Here is a 17772-nt window from a genome sequence, read left to right as displayed (position 1 = left end):
GCCCCTCTTTCCTTCCCTGGCTGCTAGAGACCCCACAGGCTGGGGATAAAGGGTTTGGCAATAGCCCTCCCAGACTTCCTCATGTGCCTTAAGTGGGGGCGGAAAGATCTTCTCACTGCTGCCACTCATGGCTTTGAGGCTCCAGGGACTCAGTGCCCTGCTCTTTGCCATCTGTCACAGCCCTCTACGGAAGACCTACAGTTGAGGGTCCCATCTTTCACCAACAACACCAGGACACAGGTTTGTGGCACATTTGTTTCCTCCCCCCTCCCCCTGCAAAAATTGCAAGGTAGAGTGATGTTTCCGTACCCACTAGGTGTCAGGAGTGCCCCCCTATTCCAGGGTGGAGGAGGCACTCAAGGTCCCTGATGCAGCCTGTGGACCTCCCATACCCAGTACCCATGCAATCAGTAGGTGAGGGAGGGTCTCTGGAAAAGTCCAGCCCCTCTCTGAGGGTGCCCAGCCCTGCCCCCAGCCGGCAAGGTCTCTCATGGGGTCTGTTCAGCAGCAGACACTGACACTGGTGCACAGGGGTGGGGGGAAATTGGGGGACATGGGAAAGGAGAGGGCTCCCCGGGAGAGTTGGGGATTGGGGGAGGAGAGCTGCGTGGAGGGAAGAGAGACAAGGTAGGGGCCTCGGCGAGGTCCTGGCTCCAAGGGAGGCACGCTGGAGACCACCTGGGAAGAAAGGGTTAGTGCTGGCGAGGAGAGAGGGGTGAGCAGAGAATTCACTCCAAGGCCCAGGCCCGACTGAGGGTCCCTCGGGGGGGCAGTCCCAGGTCCAGCTCAGAGGGGGCAAGGGAGGGAACCAGGAGCTAGGATAAAGACCCAGCCCGCCCCAGCCAGGCCCCCCACCTCCCCTGCCCCGGACCCCGATTTACCTGCAACCATCCCCGGCTCGGGAGGAGGGACCAAGGCAGCGCTGATGTCAGAAAGGTGGGGGGCCCCGCCCCACCCCCCCATTCCCTGAAAAGGAGGAAAACCTCAACTGCATCTCGTTGGCCGCCGCTGGCCTGCCCACCCTTGCCCCGTCACATCCCAGTGCCACCTGTGCCTAGCCTCCCCTTATGGACCCAGTAGGGGCCTGGACTTGGGAGTGGTGATGTCCAGATACCCCTCCATCCAGGATGGCTGGGCTTCCCTCTCACCTCCCCGCTAGCTGAACCCACAGACAGGCCAGGGTGAGGGTTTGCAGTGAATTCTCTGCTCCTGCTTGGCCGGTCACCAAAGCAGCTGGCCCCAAGGGGATCAGGGAGGGCTGGGACCTGGTGTGGGCTTGGCGGAGGTCAGCCCCAGTGGCAAGAGGGTCATGGACAGGCACCACTCCTCATTCCCGCACGTCCAGCCTCACTCTTTGACAGGCTTAGGTGGGGGATATCCAGCCCTCCCTTCACAGCATCAGGGACAGCTAGGCCCAAGGGCCCCAGTGTGCAAAGCGGCCAGGAGCGCACAGTGTTTTAGGACAGGGTGGGGAGCCTGGGGCCCAGAAGTGAGCAGGAACCAGAGGGATCCTGGCTTGCATCCTGGGGCTCCGCTATCTCCCTGTCCCCAGTGCCCTGAGGGGTTGGCCTGCACCCTGTGCCCAGCACACCTGGCCTCTGCCTTTATCTTCTATGCCCCGGTCTCCCCTCTCCCGAAGCCAGGACCCCTGCCAGTTCTGTGGCCCCTGAGCAGGTATGTGTGTGTGAGGGGGCGGTGGGAGGTCTCAGAGCCTGACCTGGTCAGAAGGGTATGGAGGAGGAAAACGTGGTTAGAGGTTACCCTGGGGAAGGGGGAGAAGATGAGGAAGGGTCTGCCTGGGGCCTTTGACAGTAAGGACCCCTCCCCAGCACCAAGCTCCCAACACCTCCTCTTCCCTCCCCTCATCCCCCCCCCTTGAAGAGAAAAGATCCAGGGCTGCAGTATCCAAACCACCACCGGGCCTGTAAGAAGAGTGTCTGGTGCTGGGTGCGAGAGACTCAGGGAGAGAGAGAGGGAGAGAGTGGCGGGGCAGTGAGGGTCGGGGGCCTGGGCTGGCTGCCCAGGCCTCTCTGAGATGAGGGAGGGCAGGGGGAGGGGAGCAGCTTGGAGGGACCCCGCCCCACCTTCCTCGAAGGGGATGCTCCAAAGACCACCGTAATTTCAAGGCAAGAGCGATCCTGCAAGGATGGCTCATCAGGGGCCCTGCCCCTTGGCCAGCCTCAGAGCTGTCAATTTCCCAAAAATTTCAGGGGTAGGCTGGATCATCCACCCACTGTCCCACCTATCTCCAAATTGGGGGGGGGGCTCCACCTACCATGGAGTTTTCTCATTCCCCATCCCCGCCCAAGGTTAACCCTGCAAGAAAGTTAACCCTGCAAGAAATTACGGTGCTCCTGGAAGTCCCCAGACCCGGCCTATACCTCCCCCAACCCCCCTCTCCCTGGTCCTCTAACCAAAACAGCCCAGAAGAAACCCTGACTGCAGCTTCGCAAGTGTTACAGAACCAGAGAAAACGTTCCCCCACCCCGCGCTCCCCCCGCCGTGAGGCCCACCCCCCGCCCCTTTGCCCCCAGTCTGGCAGGCCGCCCTCCCAGGGCCGGGGACAGCTTTGCATCCCTCCCCAGGGCTGGGCCCCCGGCTGGTCAAGGAGGGGGGTGGAGGGTGGGGAAAACTGGTGCTCCGTGCTCCAACAGCTCTGGGCCTTGGAAACGCCAAACCAGAAGGAACTTATGCCACCAGGAGCCCGAGAGATAGAAGGAATCTGCTCCCCAAAAGGAAAACAAAGGTGTCCCCTCCACCCCACCTCCCCTGAGCCAGACTCGTGGTATAAAAGTTGGGGAAGAAGAGGAGAAAGACGGCTCACCGGTGCACTCCGCCCCAAGGCAGGAGCCAGAGAGGGGGCCCTCCCTCCCCTCCCGCCCTGGATGCTTACACACTTCTCCTGAAGGAGGCAAAACAAGTATGAGAGAAGGTCCCCCCACAAGGGCTGGGACTAGGAAGGAGGGACAGGGAGAGACAGAGAGAGATAAAGAGGCAGAGAGAGAGAGAGATAGAGAGAGACAGAAGGTCCTGCCCGTGCTCAGAGAGGAGCCTCCTCGGGTGTCTGGAGGGTGGAGTTCCCCGGGCGGCACCAGGGCTGGCCCCACCGGGAGTACACCCGGGGTGGGGGTGGGGAGAAACAGGGGCCGAGAGGGGAGGGCGGGTCACATTAAGTATGGTACAGGTAAGAACAAAGTGTGAGTTAGGGGTTAGCATTGGTAACAGTGCGTTTACCTTTCTGCTCCACTTCTACTTTAAGCATCGGAAGAGAGAGAGAAAACAAATTGAAAAAAAATGTGCAAGAAAAAAAAGAGAAAAAAAAAGATTAAATTGCTTTCGTTTCTTATCTGGCAACATGCCCCCTTTTCCTTTCTTTCCTCATCCTGGCTCCCCAACCCCAAACGTAGCATCAGCTCAGCCCCCGCCCCCAGGTCCCTTCCTCTGGGGAGGGTGTTGGGGAGACAGTCACAGGGAGGGGGACACACGGAGGACAGAGACCAAGAGAGACACGGGGGTGGGGTGTACAGACAGGCAGGGTACAGTGCCCGGGGGGGGGGGGGGCGCCCTCAGTGCAGTGGGTGTTTGGGGGGGGGGCTCCAGCTGGAAGGTGGGCTCTGCCTAGGGGAGCACCAGGGAGGGATTGGTGAGGGTGGAAGAGCCACGCGGGTCCCCCCACCGCACAACCCACCTGCTGCCCTCCTGTGAGAACCAGGGGCCCAGGGGGAGGGGGTTCAGTGGCTCCAGGGGCCTGGGTGCCCCCGCTGAGAGAACATGCTGAACTCCTTCCCTTTCTGTGCTGGCCTTGCTAGAGTCCAGCTGGGTTCCCCCAAGCCCTCATGTCCCAGAAAAAGCCAACACAGAGAGAGAGGGTGCAGAGTGGAACACAGAATGACGGAGAGGCAGACAGGCAGAGCCCCTGGGCCTCGGAGAGCCGGGGGAGACAGAGGCAGAGAAGGAAGAGGCTGGGGGGGGGGGGAACGTCACAGACAGCAGGTAGGGGCACAGACACGCTCCCTCATTCCCACGCTCCCCCGGGGCAAGCCCATGGCTCGGTCTGTCTGCCCAGCACCCCCCTCCCCGGGGGGGGGCCCAGGAGCCAGGAGCTCCCTGCCTGCTGCCCGATGGTTGGGCGCACCTAGGGGAGGAAGGGGGCTCGGTTAGAATGTGCTCAGCTGCAAGGCAAATCCAGCGTTAGTTGGGCCTGTCTGGGTGTGTGTGTGTCTGTGGGTGTGTGCGGGTGGGAGTCCCACACACCCACTGCCCCCGCCCCATGGTGAGCCCCTGCACCTGCCCCTTACTTGCCCGCACCAGCACTGGGGTCACCCCAGCCTCTGAAGCCCAGGGCAGGATGGCAGCCCAGGCTGCTCCCCCGTCAGGCTCTGTGTCCCTGGCCCCTCGGGACCCTATGACCAGGCCCTTGCTCTCCTGCCACCTCTTTGGAGGCACAAGCAGGGAGTTCCACAGGGGAGAGTTGGCTTCCTTCCCAGCGCCTCATCCAGGGCCTGGCACCCAGGAAGTGCTCAGCAAACATGAATAGTGGGGGACAAGTGAGTGCCCCGCCTCCCTGTACTCTGGCTCCCATCACCCTTGGAACCAGGAGCGACCCCCCTGGGTTCTGCCTGTTGAGGGCACCCATGGCCCCAACTGTGTCCCAGACACGATCACTGTGTCCTGCCCCCCTGGGGGCTCAAGCTAGCTCTCTGGAGCTCTCGCGGGGCTGATTGGGGCTGCCCGTCCCCTGGCCATCCTGGTCTCTGTGGGTGGCACCCCATAGCCCACTCTTGGGGGGGGGCGGGGATCAGCTTCAGGGGGTCCCTACGCCTCTTTCCTCCCTATGCCCTCTCACTTTTTTCCCCGCTTTTTCACCCGCACGGTGTCTAACTGCTCTGGACTCCACTTGGACCAGATGTTTTTCCTGCCCTCGACTTCTCCTACCTAAGGAGTCGTGATTGCGTCTATCATTAGTTTCATCTTTCATTACCAACGGTGATAACTGGGAAAAATCACTACAAGTAGTCACAACAAAAGCAATGACCACCAGGTGCCTTGCGCTTCCTAAATGACTAAGAGCCAGGAACCAAGCTAGGTACTTCCAAGGCAGTCTTTCCAGAACCCTCTATAGACGGGGAGACAGGTTCAGCGCAGTGAAGCACCACAACAGAGGCCGTGCAGCTGGCAGAAGCCAGCACTTTCTTTCATATAGACCTATGGCGTGGGGAGCACGAGGAGCTCTTCCCACATCCTCTCTACTTCTGGCACCATCCCCTGGGAGGGACCCCCTTCCACCATCACAGATGAAGACACAGGCTAAGCCCCTTGGAAGGGCACCCCTACCCCATTACTGAGCACGTCCTGAACCAGGCTCCGGTCTGGGCACTGGGGGGGTGAGGATGCAGCCTCTGCCCTGGGCGGGGAGTTTATACCCAGCACTCTGCCACAAGGAGGGGGCTCTGTAGCCAGCCCCGGGCCAGGCGCTTCACACGCATGCTCTCCTGGCCTCTCGCCTCCTTATGCAGCAACTCAGAGAAGTTTAAGTCATTGGCTCAAGTTTCAGTCAGAAAATCCAAGAGCCAGGCCGAGCCTCAAACCCAGCTTGATCCCCCTGCTGTGCAGTGCTCCCTGCCTCCCGCCTCCCTTTCCTGCTGCCCCGGCCACGGGGGTGGGTGGGCAGTGTCCCCAGTGCTGTGGGGAGGCTTCGAGGATCAGATGGGCAATCCCCCTCAGATGGCGGCTGGAGGCCTCAGCTGCTGAAAGGAAAGGGTGAGGAGTAAAAGAAGGTTATGGAAGCACATAAGTGATCCTGTTTCCCCCAGCACGTAGGCCATCACCTGCAAGGAGAAATCGAAGGTTGAGGGGGAAGGCTGGGTGGGAGGGCAGAGGAGGGAGAGTCACAGGGCCTCCTGCTCCCCTGCCCCTGCCCCCCCGCACTCAGACACTCTGGTGGCCCTGCCTCCTCCCCCATCTGCCCGGAGGCCCTACCTCCAGGTTGGCTACATGAAGCTGGCAGGGAAAGGAGGGGAATGGATGATGGGAAGAAGGGGAGGGGCAGTGAGGGCAGGAAAGAAGGGCCATGTTAAGAGCAGAGTGCTGAGGAGGAGAGACCCTGTCTTTGTTTGCTGCCCTTGGCCAGATGCAAGAAAGCCAGGCCCCTGGCTCCCCAGATCACCCTTCTCAGGCTTCCTGGGGGGGCTGCCCTCGTCCAACATGGCAGCACTTCCCTTGCAGACAGGAAGTGCTATCATGGCAATGGGCACATTAACCAGGAGATAGGTATCTGTGCAAGATGCCCCTAGCCCTTCACCCCAGATCCGCCGCCAGGCCTCAGAGGGCCATCTGCCTATGGGTTTGGAGTCAGGTTCCAGGGCTGGGAGTATGTGATTGGTGAGGGGGACAAGAGAAAGGAGAGGGAGTTGAGAGAAGAAGGGAAGTGAGAGGGAAGAGCAAGTGTGTAAGGGAGTGGTCAGGAAGGGAAGGGATGTGAGAAGAGAGGAGGCAGAGAGGTGGGAGGGCAGCCAGGGCCAGGGGGCCAGAGGACCCGCAAGTGCAGCAAGCAGTGTTTTGGGGTGCAGAGTCTGTGCAGAGGGCGGGGAGGGGGTTGGGAGCGGGGAGGAGAGAATGTGTGAGGGAGGGAGCAGGCCTGCTTGCCCCTGTGTGCCTGGTCCTGACTTGGCCCTGTGTGAGGTCAAGGTGTCTCCTCCTCGCTTGCTTCCAGGAAGGGGAAGGGCCCGAGTGCGCACAAGGAACAAGATGACTCACTGTAGGGGACACAGTCGTACTGCACCTCCAGGTACTTGTAGGTCCCAGGACAGGGGTCAGGGAAGGCATCAGAGCCAGCAACCACCACGCACTGGGTGCGGTTGTTACACCTGCAGAGAAGAGACAACGAGCTGAGAAAAGAGTGGCCTAGAACGGGGGGTGGGGGCATCCAGGGTCAGGAGAGGAATGAGTACCCCCAAACCGTGCTGGGGCCAGGGGCCTTGTGTGGGCATCCTATTCTGCTTCCTGCCAGCTCTTTCTTACCAGACTGGCCCCCACAGGGCATCAGGCTCAGGGCTGGGCCAGGCCTCTACCCCACAAACCACTTCCCCAGCTGCCCGTTCTCACATCCCGTCTGGGTGTCACCGATGCAATTTCGTCCTTGGCATTTTTCCTAAATGGGCAGGAAGGCCCCGCCCAGTTCACTGAAGAGTAAGATGTGAAGCCACACACAGGTGTCTCTGCAAACATGTTGCTAATGAGGGATCTGCTCACAGGCCCTCTGTCCACCTCAGGCCGTGTCTTAGACACGTCTCACCCTCTGGGTAGCACTGCTGCTGCGAGGATCTGCTGTTAGGACCAGGGCAGTCTCTTCATCTGATGCCGAAGCCATTCTCGGCCCCCCCTGGGGACTGAGTCCCCACCAGCTTCTAGGGGCCTGGCTGACATATAAAGGGAAGCCCACCTACAAACAAAAGGATGTTTCTCCTCTGCTGTCTGTGTCTACAACCCAGGTCTCTGGGCAGGTCTCGGCAGGGCAGGGCAAGACTAGTGAGGAGCTGCTCCCCCCCACCCACCTTGACCCCTTTCTTTAAATACTTGAGCCCTGGCCTCAGAAGGCTAAGTAGAGAGTTGCCTGGAACCCAGAAACTGCATCCCTAGCTACGTTCCCCACGGACCCAGAAGCAGGTGCTATTCACATAACAGTATGTGGATTTCACTTGACTATCCGGAAGAGCCAACTGCTGGACGCCGCACGTCCCAGCCTCCTCTGCAGCCAGCAGTACACGTGAGCGAGATCCGGCCGGGGAAGTGAGACTGGGCCCTAGGGGGCCTTTAAAAGGGCTGCGTACGGGGAGGCAGAGACACAGGGAAGCAAGGGCTGAGGGTCATCTTCTCCCCTCCAATCTGGTTTAGGTCACTCTACCTATTCTGGGGTGTCCCCATCGGGGCAGCAGAGCTGTATCCCAACTAATACGAAGAGCCTCGCCCTCCAGGCTTTAAGGTAGCAGAGCAGTGGCCTCTCACTCTGGGCCCCCGTAACCACACTGGTCAGCGTTCCCCCTCTTGGAACCGAGAACCCATGAACACCGAAACCAGGCCAGTTGCGGTGCTGGGCGCTGAATGCATGGGGTGGGCAAGGAGAAAGTGGAGGCAGGAGGTAGGAGGAAATGGATGCCTGAGGAGGACGGGGCACAGCCAAAGCAAAGGCTGGGAAGCTGGACCAGGGCCGCTTGCTCATGCAGGGGTGTCAGATAGGGGAGGGGGAGGAGGGGCGGACTGGGGAGGGGTGCATATTTGAGGGAGAAAAGGTGGGGGCAGGGCATGAGGTGGCTCCAGCCTGACCCACTGGTCTGAGCCATCTGACCTCGCCTGACCCTTCCCAAAACTCTCTGGAGGCTCTGTGACCCTGCCCAGTGACTTATTCTAGAATCCTCTGCCGACATTCAAGGACTGGCTCCGGTCCTGTTTCCTTTTGAAGTTCCATGCTCTGGGTCCCAGAGTGACCTTTGCCCTCTCAGCAGAAACTCAGTGAGTGCCTGCTTGTGTATCTGGCTGGGGACACAGCAGTGACAGACACAATGCCCAGTCCCCATGGGGCTGACAGCCAAGCGAGGGAAGACAAATGACAAATAAGCAAAATATACTACCATCTATGGACGGCAGTCAGGGCTAGAAGATAAAGCAGGAAAGGGGCTAAGAAGTCAGGGGAGGGGGGCTGTGATTTTACAAAGCGTGGTCAGACAGGCCTCGCTATGAGGTTAGGTAAGAAAATCCACCGCGGGGTGGGGGGGCGACGCCTGGGTGGCTCAGCGGTTGAGCATCTGCCTTTGGCTCAGGGTGTGATCTGGGGATCGAGTCCCACATTGGGCTCCCTGCATGGAGCCTGCTTCTCCCTCTGCCTCTCTCTTTCTCTCTCTCTGTGTCTCTCATGAATAAGTAAGTAAAATCTTTAAAAGAAAAAGAAAAGAAGAAAATCCATGGGGAAGAAAAAGGAGGAGCCAGGCGGGTGTCGGGAACAACCTTCTAGGCAGGGGGAACAGCCAGCGCGAAGACCCAGTGGAGGCCCGTGGCAGACGATGCCTTGATGTGAGTAAGGAGCAGGCAGGGTGGCCGAGTGTGGGAGGGGGAGTGGGAGGTGGTGAGGGATGGTGAGGGCCCTGAGAAAGTTCCGGGGCCTTGTGGGCCTCAGGGGTCTCACAGGCTTTGCCCTGAGTGAGGTGGGCGCCCCCTGGCTGCTGTGCCGGGAACAGCCTGTGGCCAGCAACCCCAAGGGGGAGCTGGCTGCGGAAGCAGTGGTTGAGTCTCCATGTAATTGGAAGGAAGAGCGGACTGGCTCTGAAGGGACAGGCAGTGGGTGCGAGGAAGGCTTTTGCAGCTTCACACCCACAGTGCCTCTGCCTAGCATCTCCCCGCACTCACACACAGCCTTGCACACTCGGGCGCTCCCTTTCTCTCACACTCAACACTCAGGTGCACTTCCGCCATCTGTGTTCTGACAGCAGCTCCTCAGGGAAGCCTGCGTGACCTCTGGGCTCTCCCTCAACTCCCATGACACTTGCCCTGTCCTGCTATTGCTTTTATACTGCAAGACCTCAACTGCCACCCCCAGGAATCCTGGAATGGGCTTCTGGAGGTGCCTAGTGGGTACGGGCTGTTGGGGAAGAGGGGCTGGGTCTTCCTGGCTGGCTATGTGGGACCTGGTCCCTAGCAGGTGCTCAGGAAACATGCAGGACGCACAGAAGGAAGACTGAGGGTGAACAAGGTGCCCTGGCCAGGGGGCACGTGGAGGACACTTATCCAGGGACCCCGGGAGCTGCCTCCAGCCCTCCTCCCAGGAGCCGGGGAGGGTGGGAAGGACTCACCTCTGCGACATGATCTTGAAGGCGTCGGGCAGGTAGCACTGCACGTTCTCCATCTGGAAAGGGTCGGCATCACAGATCTTGTCATCTGTGCGCCCGTAGTTGGCATTCTCCACCATGATGACGTCACTGCCTGGACACCGCAGCTCTATGGGGTAGCCTTCGCATGCCAGCTCCCGGCGCATCAACCCGAATGGGAGCCCAGCCCGGCTCAGGCCTATGGGAAGAGAAGATCCTGCTGAGGAGGTGCCCCCTCCAGCCTGGCTGTATCCAGGATGTGGGTTGTATGGACCTCAGTTCCTTCATCTGTGAAATGGGCTTTTCAACGTGCCTGCCTGTGCAGTCAAGTCCTTGCCCTTGGCTCCTGGAAGGTGCTTCAAAGCACCGGGAGTATCCTGCCTGATGGGCGTCTTTGTTTACCTGGGGGCCCTGGGCCAGGCCAGGGGGTCTACACTAACTGTGATGGGTTGAATTGCATCCTCCCCACCACAAATGCTGAAGTTCCAATCCCTAGGATCTTGGAGTGGGACCAAATTTGAAGCAGAGGTGATCAAGTTAAAATCAGGCCATTAAGGTAGGCCCTGATCCAATATGACCAGTGTCCTTATGAAAAGGGGAAATTTGGACGCAGAGTTACACACAAACGGAAGTCAGTGTGGAAACACAAGGAGAAGATGGCCAGCTGCAAGCCCAGGAGAAGGCCTGGAATAACCTCTTCCCTCCCAGCCCTCAGAAGGAGCTAAGCCTGCTGCCACCTTGATCTTTAACTCCCAGCCTCTGGAACTAACTGTAAGGCAGTACGATTCTGTGGTTGAAGCCACCCAGTCTGTGATACTTTGTCCCAGAGGCCCTAGCAAATGAGCATACTAACAATGTGATCAAGTGCTTCTGGGTATCTGCGGACTTCTGGAAGGGCTGGAGACAGGGGTCAGTCACGTGGGTGGTTACCCGTGTCTACATGACCAAACCCCAGTAAAGACTCTGGACCTCAAGGCTCAGGGGAGCATCCCAAGTTGGCAGTACACCATGCACATTGTCACACAACACTGCTGGGAGAGGTGACGCTGCCCACAGCTCCACTGCGATGGGACAACGGGGAGGCCTGTGCATGGAACCTCCCTGGAAGCTTCCCCACACACCTCTTCTGGCTGATTTGACCTATAACTGTTCACTGTAATAAGCTGTAACCAAGAGTAGAACAGTGCCTCAGAATTCTACGAATGCTTCTAGTGAATCATGAAATCTGAGAATGGTCTAGAAACTCACAACTGGTGTCAGAAGTGAGGGTAGTCTTGGGTATGCCACCCCACCTAAGGAGGGGAGAGGGCATGGTAGGAAATGCTCTCGTGTTCTGAAAGAAACCACACCTGGCCTGGCCACTCCACGGCTGAGAGGCCAGGCATGTCAGGGGGGCCTGTGGATCAGCAGCGCCAGCGCCAGCGTCACGTGGTGGCTGGTTGGGAAGGCAGATTCCGGCTCCCTACCCCCAGGCCTGCTGCATCAGAACCTCAAGGGTGAAAGCAGGAACCTCGAACCTGTGTGTCCACCAACTATTCTGATGCATACTCAGTTTGGACAGCCAATGTGTTAGCCTCCTTGGGCCTCAGTTTCCAATCTGTAAGATCAGCACTGACAGCCCAGGGCTAGGCTTTGAGGATTCCACACACTATAGAATGTTCCCAAAGGAAGCACTCAGCACGGTGCCATGCGTGGTGAGGATCAGGGCGACAATGAAAGAACATTCCCTGTGGGGTTGCTCCGGCACAGGCCAGTCCCCATCCTGGGCCATGTGAGGACTGAGAGCTCCAACTCAGGAGCCAGACACTCGTCCAGTAACTGACCACCTCTGTGGCCCTAGTTCCTCCTCCAAGGAGCTGCCATTCCCACCTCCCAGCACTGTGAGGGCTGCAGCAGGTGCAGGCTGTCCACAGGGATGATGGGTGCTAAGTACTACTATCCCTAAGATTACTGAAGGGCATCTGGGGGGCTCATCTGGTTATGTGTCTGCCTTCGGCTCAGGTATGATCTCAGGGTCCTGGGATCAAGCCCCGCATCAGGCTCCATGCTCAGCGGGGAGTCTGTCTGAGACTCTCTCCCTCAGCCCCTCCCACTCATGCTCTCACTCTCCCTCTCAAATAAATAAACAAAATCTTAAAAAAAAAAAAAAAAAAAAAAAAGATCATTGAGGCAGCCGGTCTCTGAAGGACAGAGGGGGCTCCACGTGGTCCACACCCGCCAGGTCAGCCACCTACCCGGACACTGCCCCAGCTAGGCCTTGCAGGATGCTGGCGCAAAGTGGGGATGCACAAAGTGACCGCACAGGCTCCAGTGTGCGCACTGCAGCTCGTGGGTGGAGAGAAGTACCAGGCCCCTTTCAGAGATCTGTTCTCTCCAATATCGGGTAGGGGGCCCCAAGGGGATCGCAGCTAGGCCCCTGGGGTTTTCTGGGGTGAGTTGAGTCTCACTTGGGGGAAAAGTATTACATGTGTTCCTCTAGCACCATCTGCTTCCACAGCTAATTTTAGCCCTTCCCGGGCCTGGGAGGGAGGCTGGGGGTGGAGGGCTGGCTCAGATGGGTCTGGGGGTGGAAGCGGCCCCTCCTGGCCCAGCTGGGGCGGTGGGGCAGGACCTGGATGGGCAGAGAACATGGGCACTGGGGAAGCAGAGGGTGCCAGCTGGCCAGAGTAGTGCCAAGGCCCTGGGGTCAGGCTGAACAATGCCCCCTACACCTTTGTGGCTTTCGGAGTACTGGGCTACGTGAAGGACACTGGGGAGCAGAGTCCATTTGAACTGCTCTCCAGACAGCGCCAGCTCGGGGCATGTCCCAGGGCGAGGGGCAAGGCCAGCAGGCCCCTTCTTCTTGCCTCTCCTCTCGCCCTGCCCTTGCCCCCGCCTGGGCCCGCCATGGGGACCATAATTGAGTAATTGGTGAAGGTGGGCGGGCAGGCTCAGGGCACTAATTGTTGCATGTGCAGGATCCTGGGGCCAGCATAGGGCCGAGCCCGGTAATTAGTTGTTTTTAAATAAACGTCAGCGGGCATGCTTTAATTAAGCCTTCTTCCCAGCGAGAGCCTCAGAGATGTAATCACAGAGAAAGACACACACATAAGACAGAGGAGGATCGGCTCACCGGGAAGGCCCATCCTGGTCCCGGGAGGCCACAGCCCGCATCCCAGGCTCCAGGACCCCTGGAGGGCTGAGCCCTGCCACACCGGGTGTTGGGGGTGAGGGGCTGGTCCGGAGACCCCTGGAGGGTGCTGGGGGGTGCGATTACCAAGTCCTCTTCTGGTTTGGTTCCGCTGCCGTCTGGGGCGAGGTAGGGACCGTGGTTCCTCACCGAGCAGATGGGAGGTATCTCAGCATCTTATCCGCCCTCCCAGTGGCCTTTTGGAGCCCCGGCTCCTCCCTGGCCCCGGCAGCACCTACCTTGGGTGGCCGAGGTGACCAGGACGGCGGTGATGCAGAGACTCCAGAGCACTGCAGCCAGGCGGGCCATGGTGGCAGCCGGGGGCGTGTTCGGGGCGCTCAGTGTCCTGTGTCGGGGGCCTTGCCCCGCATCAGCAGGTGGGCGCCACGGCCCGCCCCACCAGCCTGGGGAGAACAGGGAGAGTGAGGCGGGGGCAGCCCCCAGCAGGCCCAGGATGGGGGGGCGTTTGGGCCGGTGGCTGAGCGCTTCCACCCCACGGTCCCCATGGTCCCGAGAGGGGCTGGTCAGCAGACCTCCCTGGAGCCAGCTGCATGTGACAGGCTGCACCCCTGGGGCAGCGGCTGACGCCCCTCCAGGCCCTCCAGCCAAAGCTGCTAACTCCCACCCCCAGCCGGTGGACAGCCCCAGCCATCCGGGCACTGTGGGCCACAGGGAACCTCCTGGAAGCACCTCCCATGGTCCCACAGCCCCTCTCAGGTAGCAGGGGCAGCTCTCGGGGATGTCAGGGCTGTGAAGGGCCCGCCTGCACCCAGCAGGCATCGACCCCCTATCATGGGAGATAAAGGCCTTCTGGAAGCCTCTTCTCCATCCCCAAATCCTACCCCTGCCCACTGGTCTCCCGGACCTGGCACAGGGGTGGGGGTACCGAGGCATCCTGGCCTTGACTGGCAGCCTTGAGTGGCAGCCTCCCGGTAGGGCAGGTCCAGGCCCCGCCCCAGCCCTTGCTTCCTGTCTCCCCCCGCTCTGGTAGCTAATTAGGATCCAGCTGGCTGGCGCCACAGATCGGGGACAAGGGACAACTGAGTCCCCTCCTTCCCCTCCGGGGGACCCTCGAGGTAAGCTGGAGACAGGCAGGCGGGGGAAGAGAGGGGGTGCAGTCCCAAGGGGTGGAGGGGGGGCAGCTGGTGTTGTGTGCCCTCCCCTGCAATGCTCCCAACCACCTGCCCGTCCTGTCCCCGTCCCCATCCTGGTCCCCGTCCCTGGGTGCAGCTCCTTGGCTCAGTTCTGACCCACTTCCTGCCCTCCCGGCCGCTCCTCCCTTCCCCCCCCCATCCCGGCTCCCCTGGATGCTCTCCGAGTTGCAAACCCAGATCTCTCCTGTCGGAGGCCCTTTTGCGTTATCTGCACTGCGGTTCTCAGCGGTGGCCCGGGCCCAGCGGCACCAGCCTGGCCAGGAACTTCTACGACCACACATTCTCCGGGGAGGGCCAGCACCCGGGTTTCGACAGGCCCTCCAGTGTGAACACACCCACTCACTCTGTCTTCTCCCGCCTCACCCCAGTCTGTCCCAGAGTTTCAATGCCGTTGACCAGCGGATACCTTCCCCATCTCTTATTTTCTGTTTGGAATCTCTCAACAGGGGCCCGATTACTGCTCTTCCCCCCACCGAGTGAAAGCCAGTCCACCAGCCCAGTTGGCTCCCTAAAATTCCCTGACCACATCAAGCCCGGCCCCAGGGCCTTTGCACTTGCCAGTTCTTCTGCAGTTCTGCCCACCAGTTATCCTCAAGGCTGCTCCCCTCACCTCCTTTAGGCCTTTGTGCAAATGTAACTATTTAGGGGCGCCTGGTGGCTCAGTGGGTTAAGCGTTTGCCTTTGGCTCTGGTCATGATCCCAGAGTCTTGGGATAGAGCCCTCCAGCGCTTTCGCTTTCTCTTTCTCTCTCAAATAAATAAGATACTTTTTAACAAAGTAACTATTATTTCTTGCACAGAACAGCCCCTGCATAGACAGGAATCACTGGACTGCTTTGCTCACAGCCCCAGCCCTAGCTTCTAGAACAGGCCTGGCACAGCAATGAGTGTTGAATCTCAGACCTAAACCTAGGAATGCACTTCGACTGCTCACCCTTCCACACCTCTGCCCTTCACCAGCTCCATCAGCCAGTCCTGAGAGCTCGGCCTCCAGAGTACCTCGCCAACCTGCCTGCTTGGGGCCCCCGGTGCCAGCGGCCAGGACCAAGCCACCACCCTGCCACACCCGGACGTTCGTCTTGGCCTCCCTACCTCCTGGCCTGTCCTCAGCTCAGTGCTAAGGGATCACTGAATGACGTAGATCTGAGTGGTAACCTCCCCCTCAGCTCTCCGCTGGGGTCTGTGCTCCTCACCAGGGCCTAGAGGCCAAGGTGATCGGTGCCACCCTGCTCTGTAACCGGCCTCCTGCAGTCCCTAGGATGCTCTGGCTTCCTGCCCCGCCCCTCCCCCACTTGGCCAGGGCTGCGCTCTGCCTGGAATGCTCTCCCAGGATCCCCGTACACCTGCTCTGGCCTCTCCCGTTCAGGGCTCAACTCCAAGGCCACACCAGCGGCCTAGCAACCTACCCTGACCTCCCCAAACATTCCTGCTGCTCCCACTAGCCATCCTGTTGCCGTTTTTGACAGCTTTCAAGCACATCTGGAGTTACCTGTATTACGCTAGCAGGTCTGTTGTCAACCTTCCCTGCTAGCCCATGAGCTCCTTGAGGGCAGGGACTTGACGGGTTCTCCAGAAATAAAGGTGGAAGCAGCACACTCGTGGGCAGGACCCCCCCCCCCCTCCAGGCCCCAGACTCCTCTCACCACATGCAAAGTGACAGGACAGTGTGGTCTCGAATAGCCCCCACCACCTTCATGAAGCCCCCCTCTAACTGCCTCACCCCGACTAGACGTGGCCTGTGGCACTTTGGGTTTCCCTCGAAGCATGTTATCATGTTCCACTGTGGGGGGCCGGGGCTTCCTTGTTAACACCCCCCCCCATCAGCTCCCAGCCACCGTCAGCCTCAGGAGAAGCACTGACCCCATGCTGACGGCCGTTCCCCTCCCCGGCTGTCCCTGGGGGGCTTACTAGTTAGCGCTGGTTAATGCTGGAAAGGCTGCCGGATGCCAGGCTCTGGGGGCACCAGCCCACAGGGTGTGGATCCGACTCGGCCACTCAGGACTGCTGAGAACTTGAGCCAGGTCCCGCCCCCCACCTCTACCCCAGTTCCCTCTGCGCCTCAAACCTGCAGGGTTCTGGTAAGGACAACAGTGTGCACACGTGACAGGCCAGCCTGAGAGCCACCCAAGGGAGCTGTCCACGGCACCGGATGAGTCAGGGCACAGGGCACGCGCATCTGAGTGGAGGGGCTCCCCCTCCCTCTTCGGGTCTGTACCCAGGACCTGATGCTGGGACCTCAGGGGGAGTCCTCTTCCCCACCCGCACTCCCCCCGGGGGCTCTAACTGACCTCCTGGCTTCAGACACTGTCTATACAGTGTGACAACTGCCACACTGAGGGCCACCCCACTTCTCTCCTCGCCGTCTACGCCTCTGTCAGGTCTCCACAGCACTGTCAGCCTGTCCAGACTGACAGCCCCTCCTGTATGGGTCCACGGTCCCTCCGTTCTCCCAGGTCCTTGGGAGTAAAACTCCCTGGCTCCTCTTTCCCTCGCTCCAACGCCCAATTCAGGAGTATGTCCCAGGTCTGTACCTTCCAGAACATCTCAGGATCTGTCCATCCCCAGCAACTGCCCTCCAGACAGCCCCGACCTCCTCCCAGCAGCGCCCCCAGCCCTCTTGCTCCCACACTCTGGGCTCCCCGCCGGCAGCCAGAGATGCTGTCAAAAAATTATAGTATAATAGAAAATGTAACATAAAATGTGGTATTTTAACTGTTTTTACATGTATAATTCAGAGGCATTAATTACATTCTCAATGCTGTGCCATCACCACCATCGCCGCTGCCACCACCACCACCATCACCAATTTTCCAGAACTTTATCACTCCAGAGACTCTGCCTTCAGGAGCGGTCCCTTCCGTTCCCCCACAACAACCAATCTACCCTCTGCCTATGCGACTGGGACTCCTCTGGGGACCTCATCTAAGTGGAATCAGACAGTATTTATCTGTTTGTTTGTGACCTTTCACTCGGCGTGAGGTCCTCGAGGCCCGTCCACACCGCAGCCTGGGTCTGCACGCTGTTCCTCTTTGCAGCTGAGTAATATTCCCCCATGGACAAGAGCACATCTGGTTTAGCCATTCACTGTTCAGGGACCCCTGGGGGGGGGTGCTTTTAAAGCCATCTTAACTCGTCCTCCCCTGCCGTGGCTCCTGCTCCCCAACCTGTGAGGCCACATGGACTCCCACCACGTGTCCCTTAGATCTCGGTTCTGATGTGCCCTCCTCAGAGATGCCTGTGGGCCTCGACCAGCCTGTTTCAGACTTTGCTGCGGTCAGTGCCCACCTGTCCACCCCCCCGTCCCATCCCGTCACCTCCTCTTGGTAAAATGGGGATACCATGAGACCTTCAGGGCCGTGGCCAGCACGTAGTGACTGCAAAATGTCCTCTGCTGCAGCTGTCACCACCATCACCATCCATCACGTCACTGCTTTGTGACTTGGGGATTTCCTTTGTAATCCCCAGAAAAATGGAAGCTGCCAAGGCCATGTCCTGGCACCTAGATACCTAGTAGGTCCTCACACAAATATTTACTTAATGAACACAAGGTGACCGTGCTGGGGGTGGCCGGAGATAGGTGTTTGCGACCCGGG

The 17772-nt window shown here is 59.6% G+C and overlaps 1 protein-coding gene across 16 annotated transcripts in view; it reads right to left on the bottom strand.

Annotated features, from left to right (window-relative positions):
- ADGRL1 (adhesion G protein-coupled receptor L1) overlaps positions 1 to 17772 on the bottom strand; it is a 54275-nt gene that overhangs the window by 14444 nt on the left and 22059 nt on the right. For 8 of the 16 annotated variants that reach the window (XM_072721420.1, XM_072721410.1, XM_025983424.2 and 5 more), the window contains exons 2-4: positions 13266 to 13430; positions 9843 to 10056; positions 6757 to 6866 (exon numbers count right to left, since the gene is read on the bottom strand). In XM_072721420.1, coding sequence (XP_072577521.1) covers positions 6757 to 6866; positions 9843 to 10056; positions 13266 to 13335 — 394 coding nt within the window. In that variant the 5' untranslated portion in view covers positions 13336 to 13430. Of the gene's footprint in view, positions 1 to 881; positions 967 to 3234; positions 3253 to 6756; positions 6867 to 9842; positions 10057 to 13265; positions 13431 to 17772 lie in introns of those variants that run through there. The other 8 variants (XM_072721417.1, XM_072721418.1, XM_025983422.2 and 5 more) reach the window with 5 other exon arrangements.

Source organism: Vulpes vulpes, chromosome 9 (assembly GCF_048418805.1).
Source record: "Vulpes vulpes isolate BD-2025 chromosome 9, VulVul3, whole genome shotgun sequence".
NCBI lineage: Eukaryota > Metazoa > Chordata > Mammalia > Carnivora > Canidae > Vulpes > Vulpes vulpes.
The sequence above is the reverse complement of the archived record's forward strand: the minus strand, read 5'-3'. Positions and strand labels throughout refer to the sequence as shown.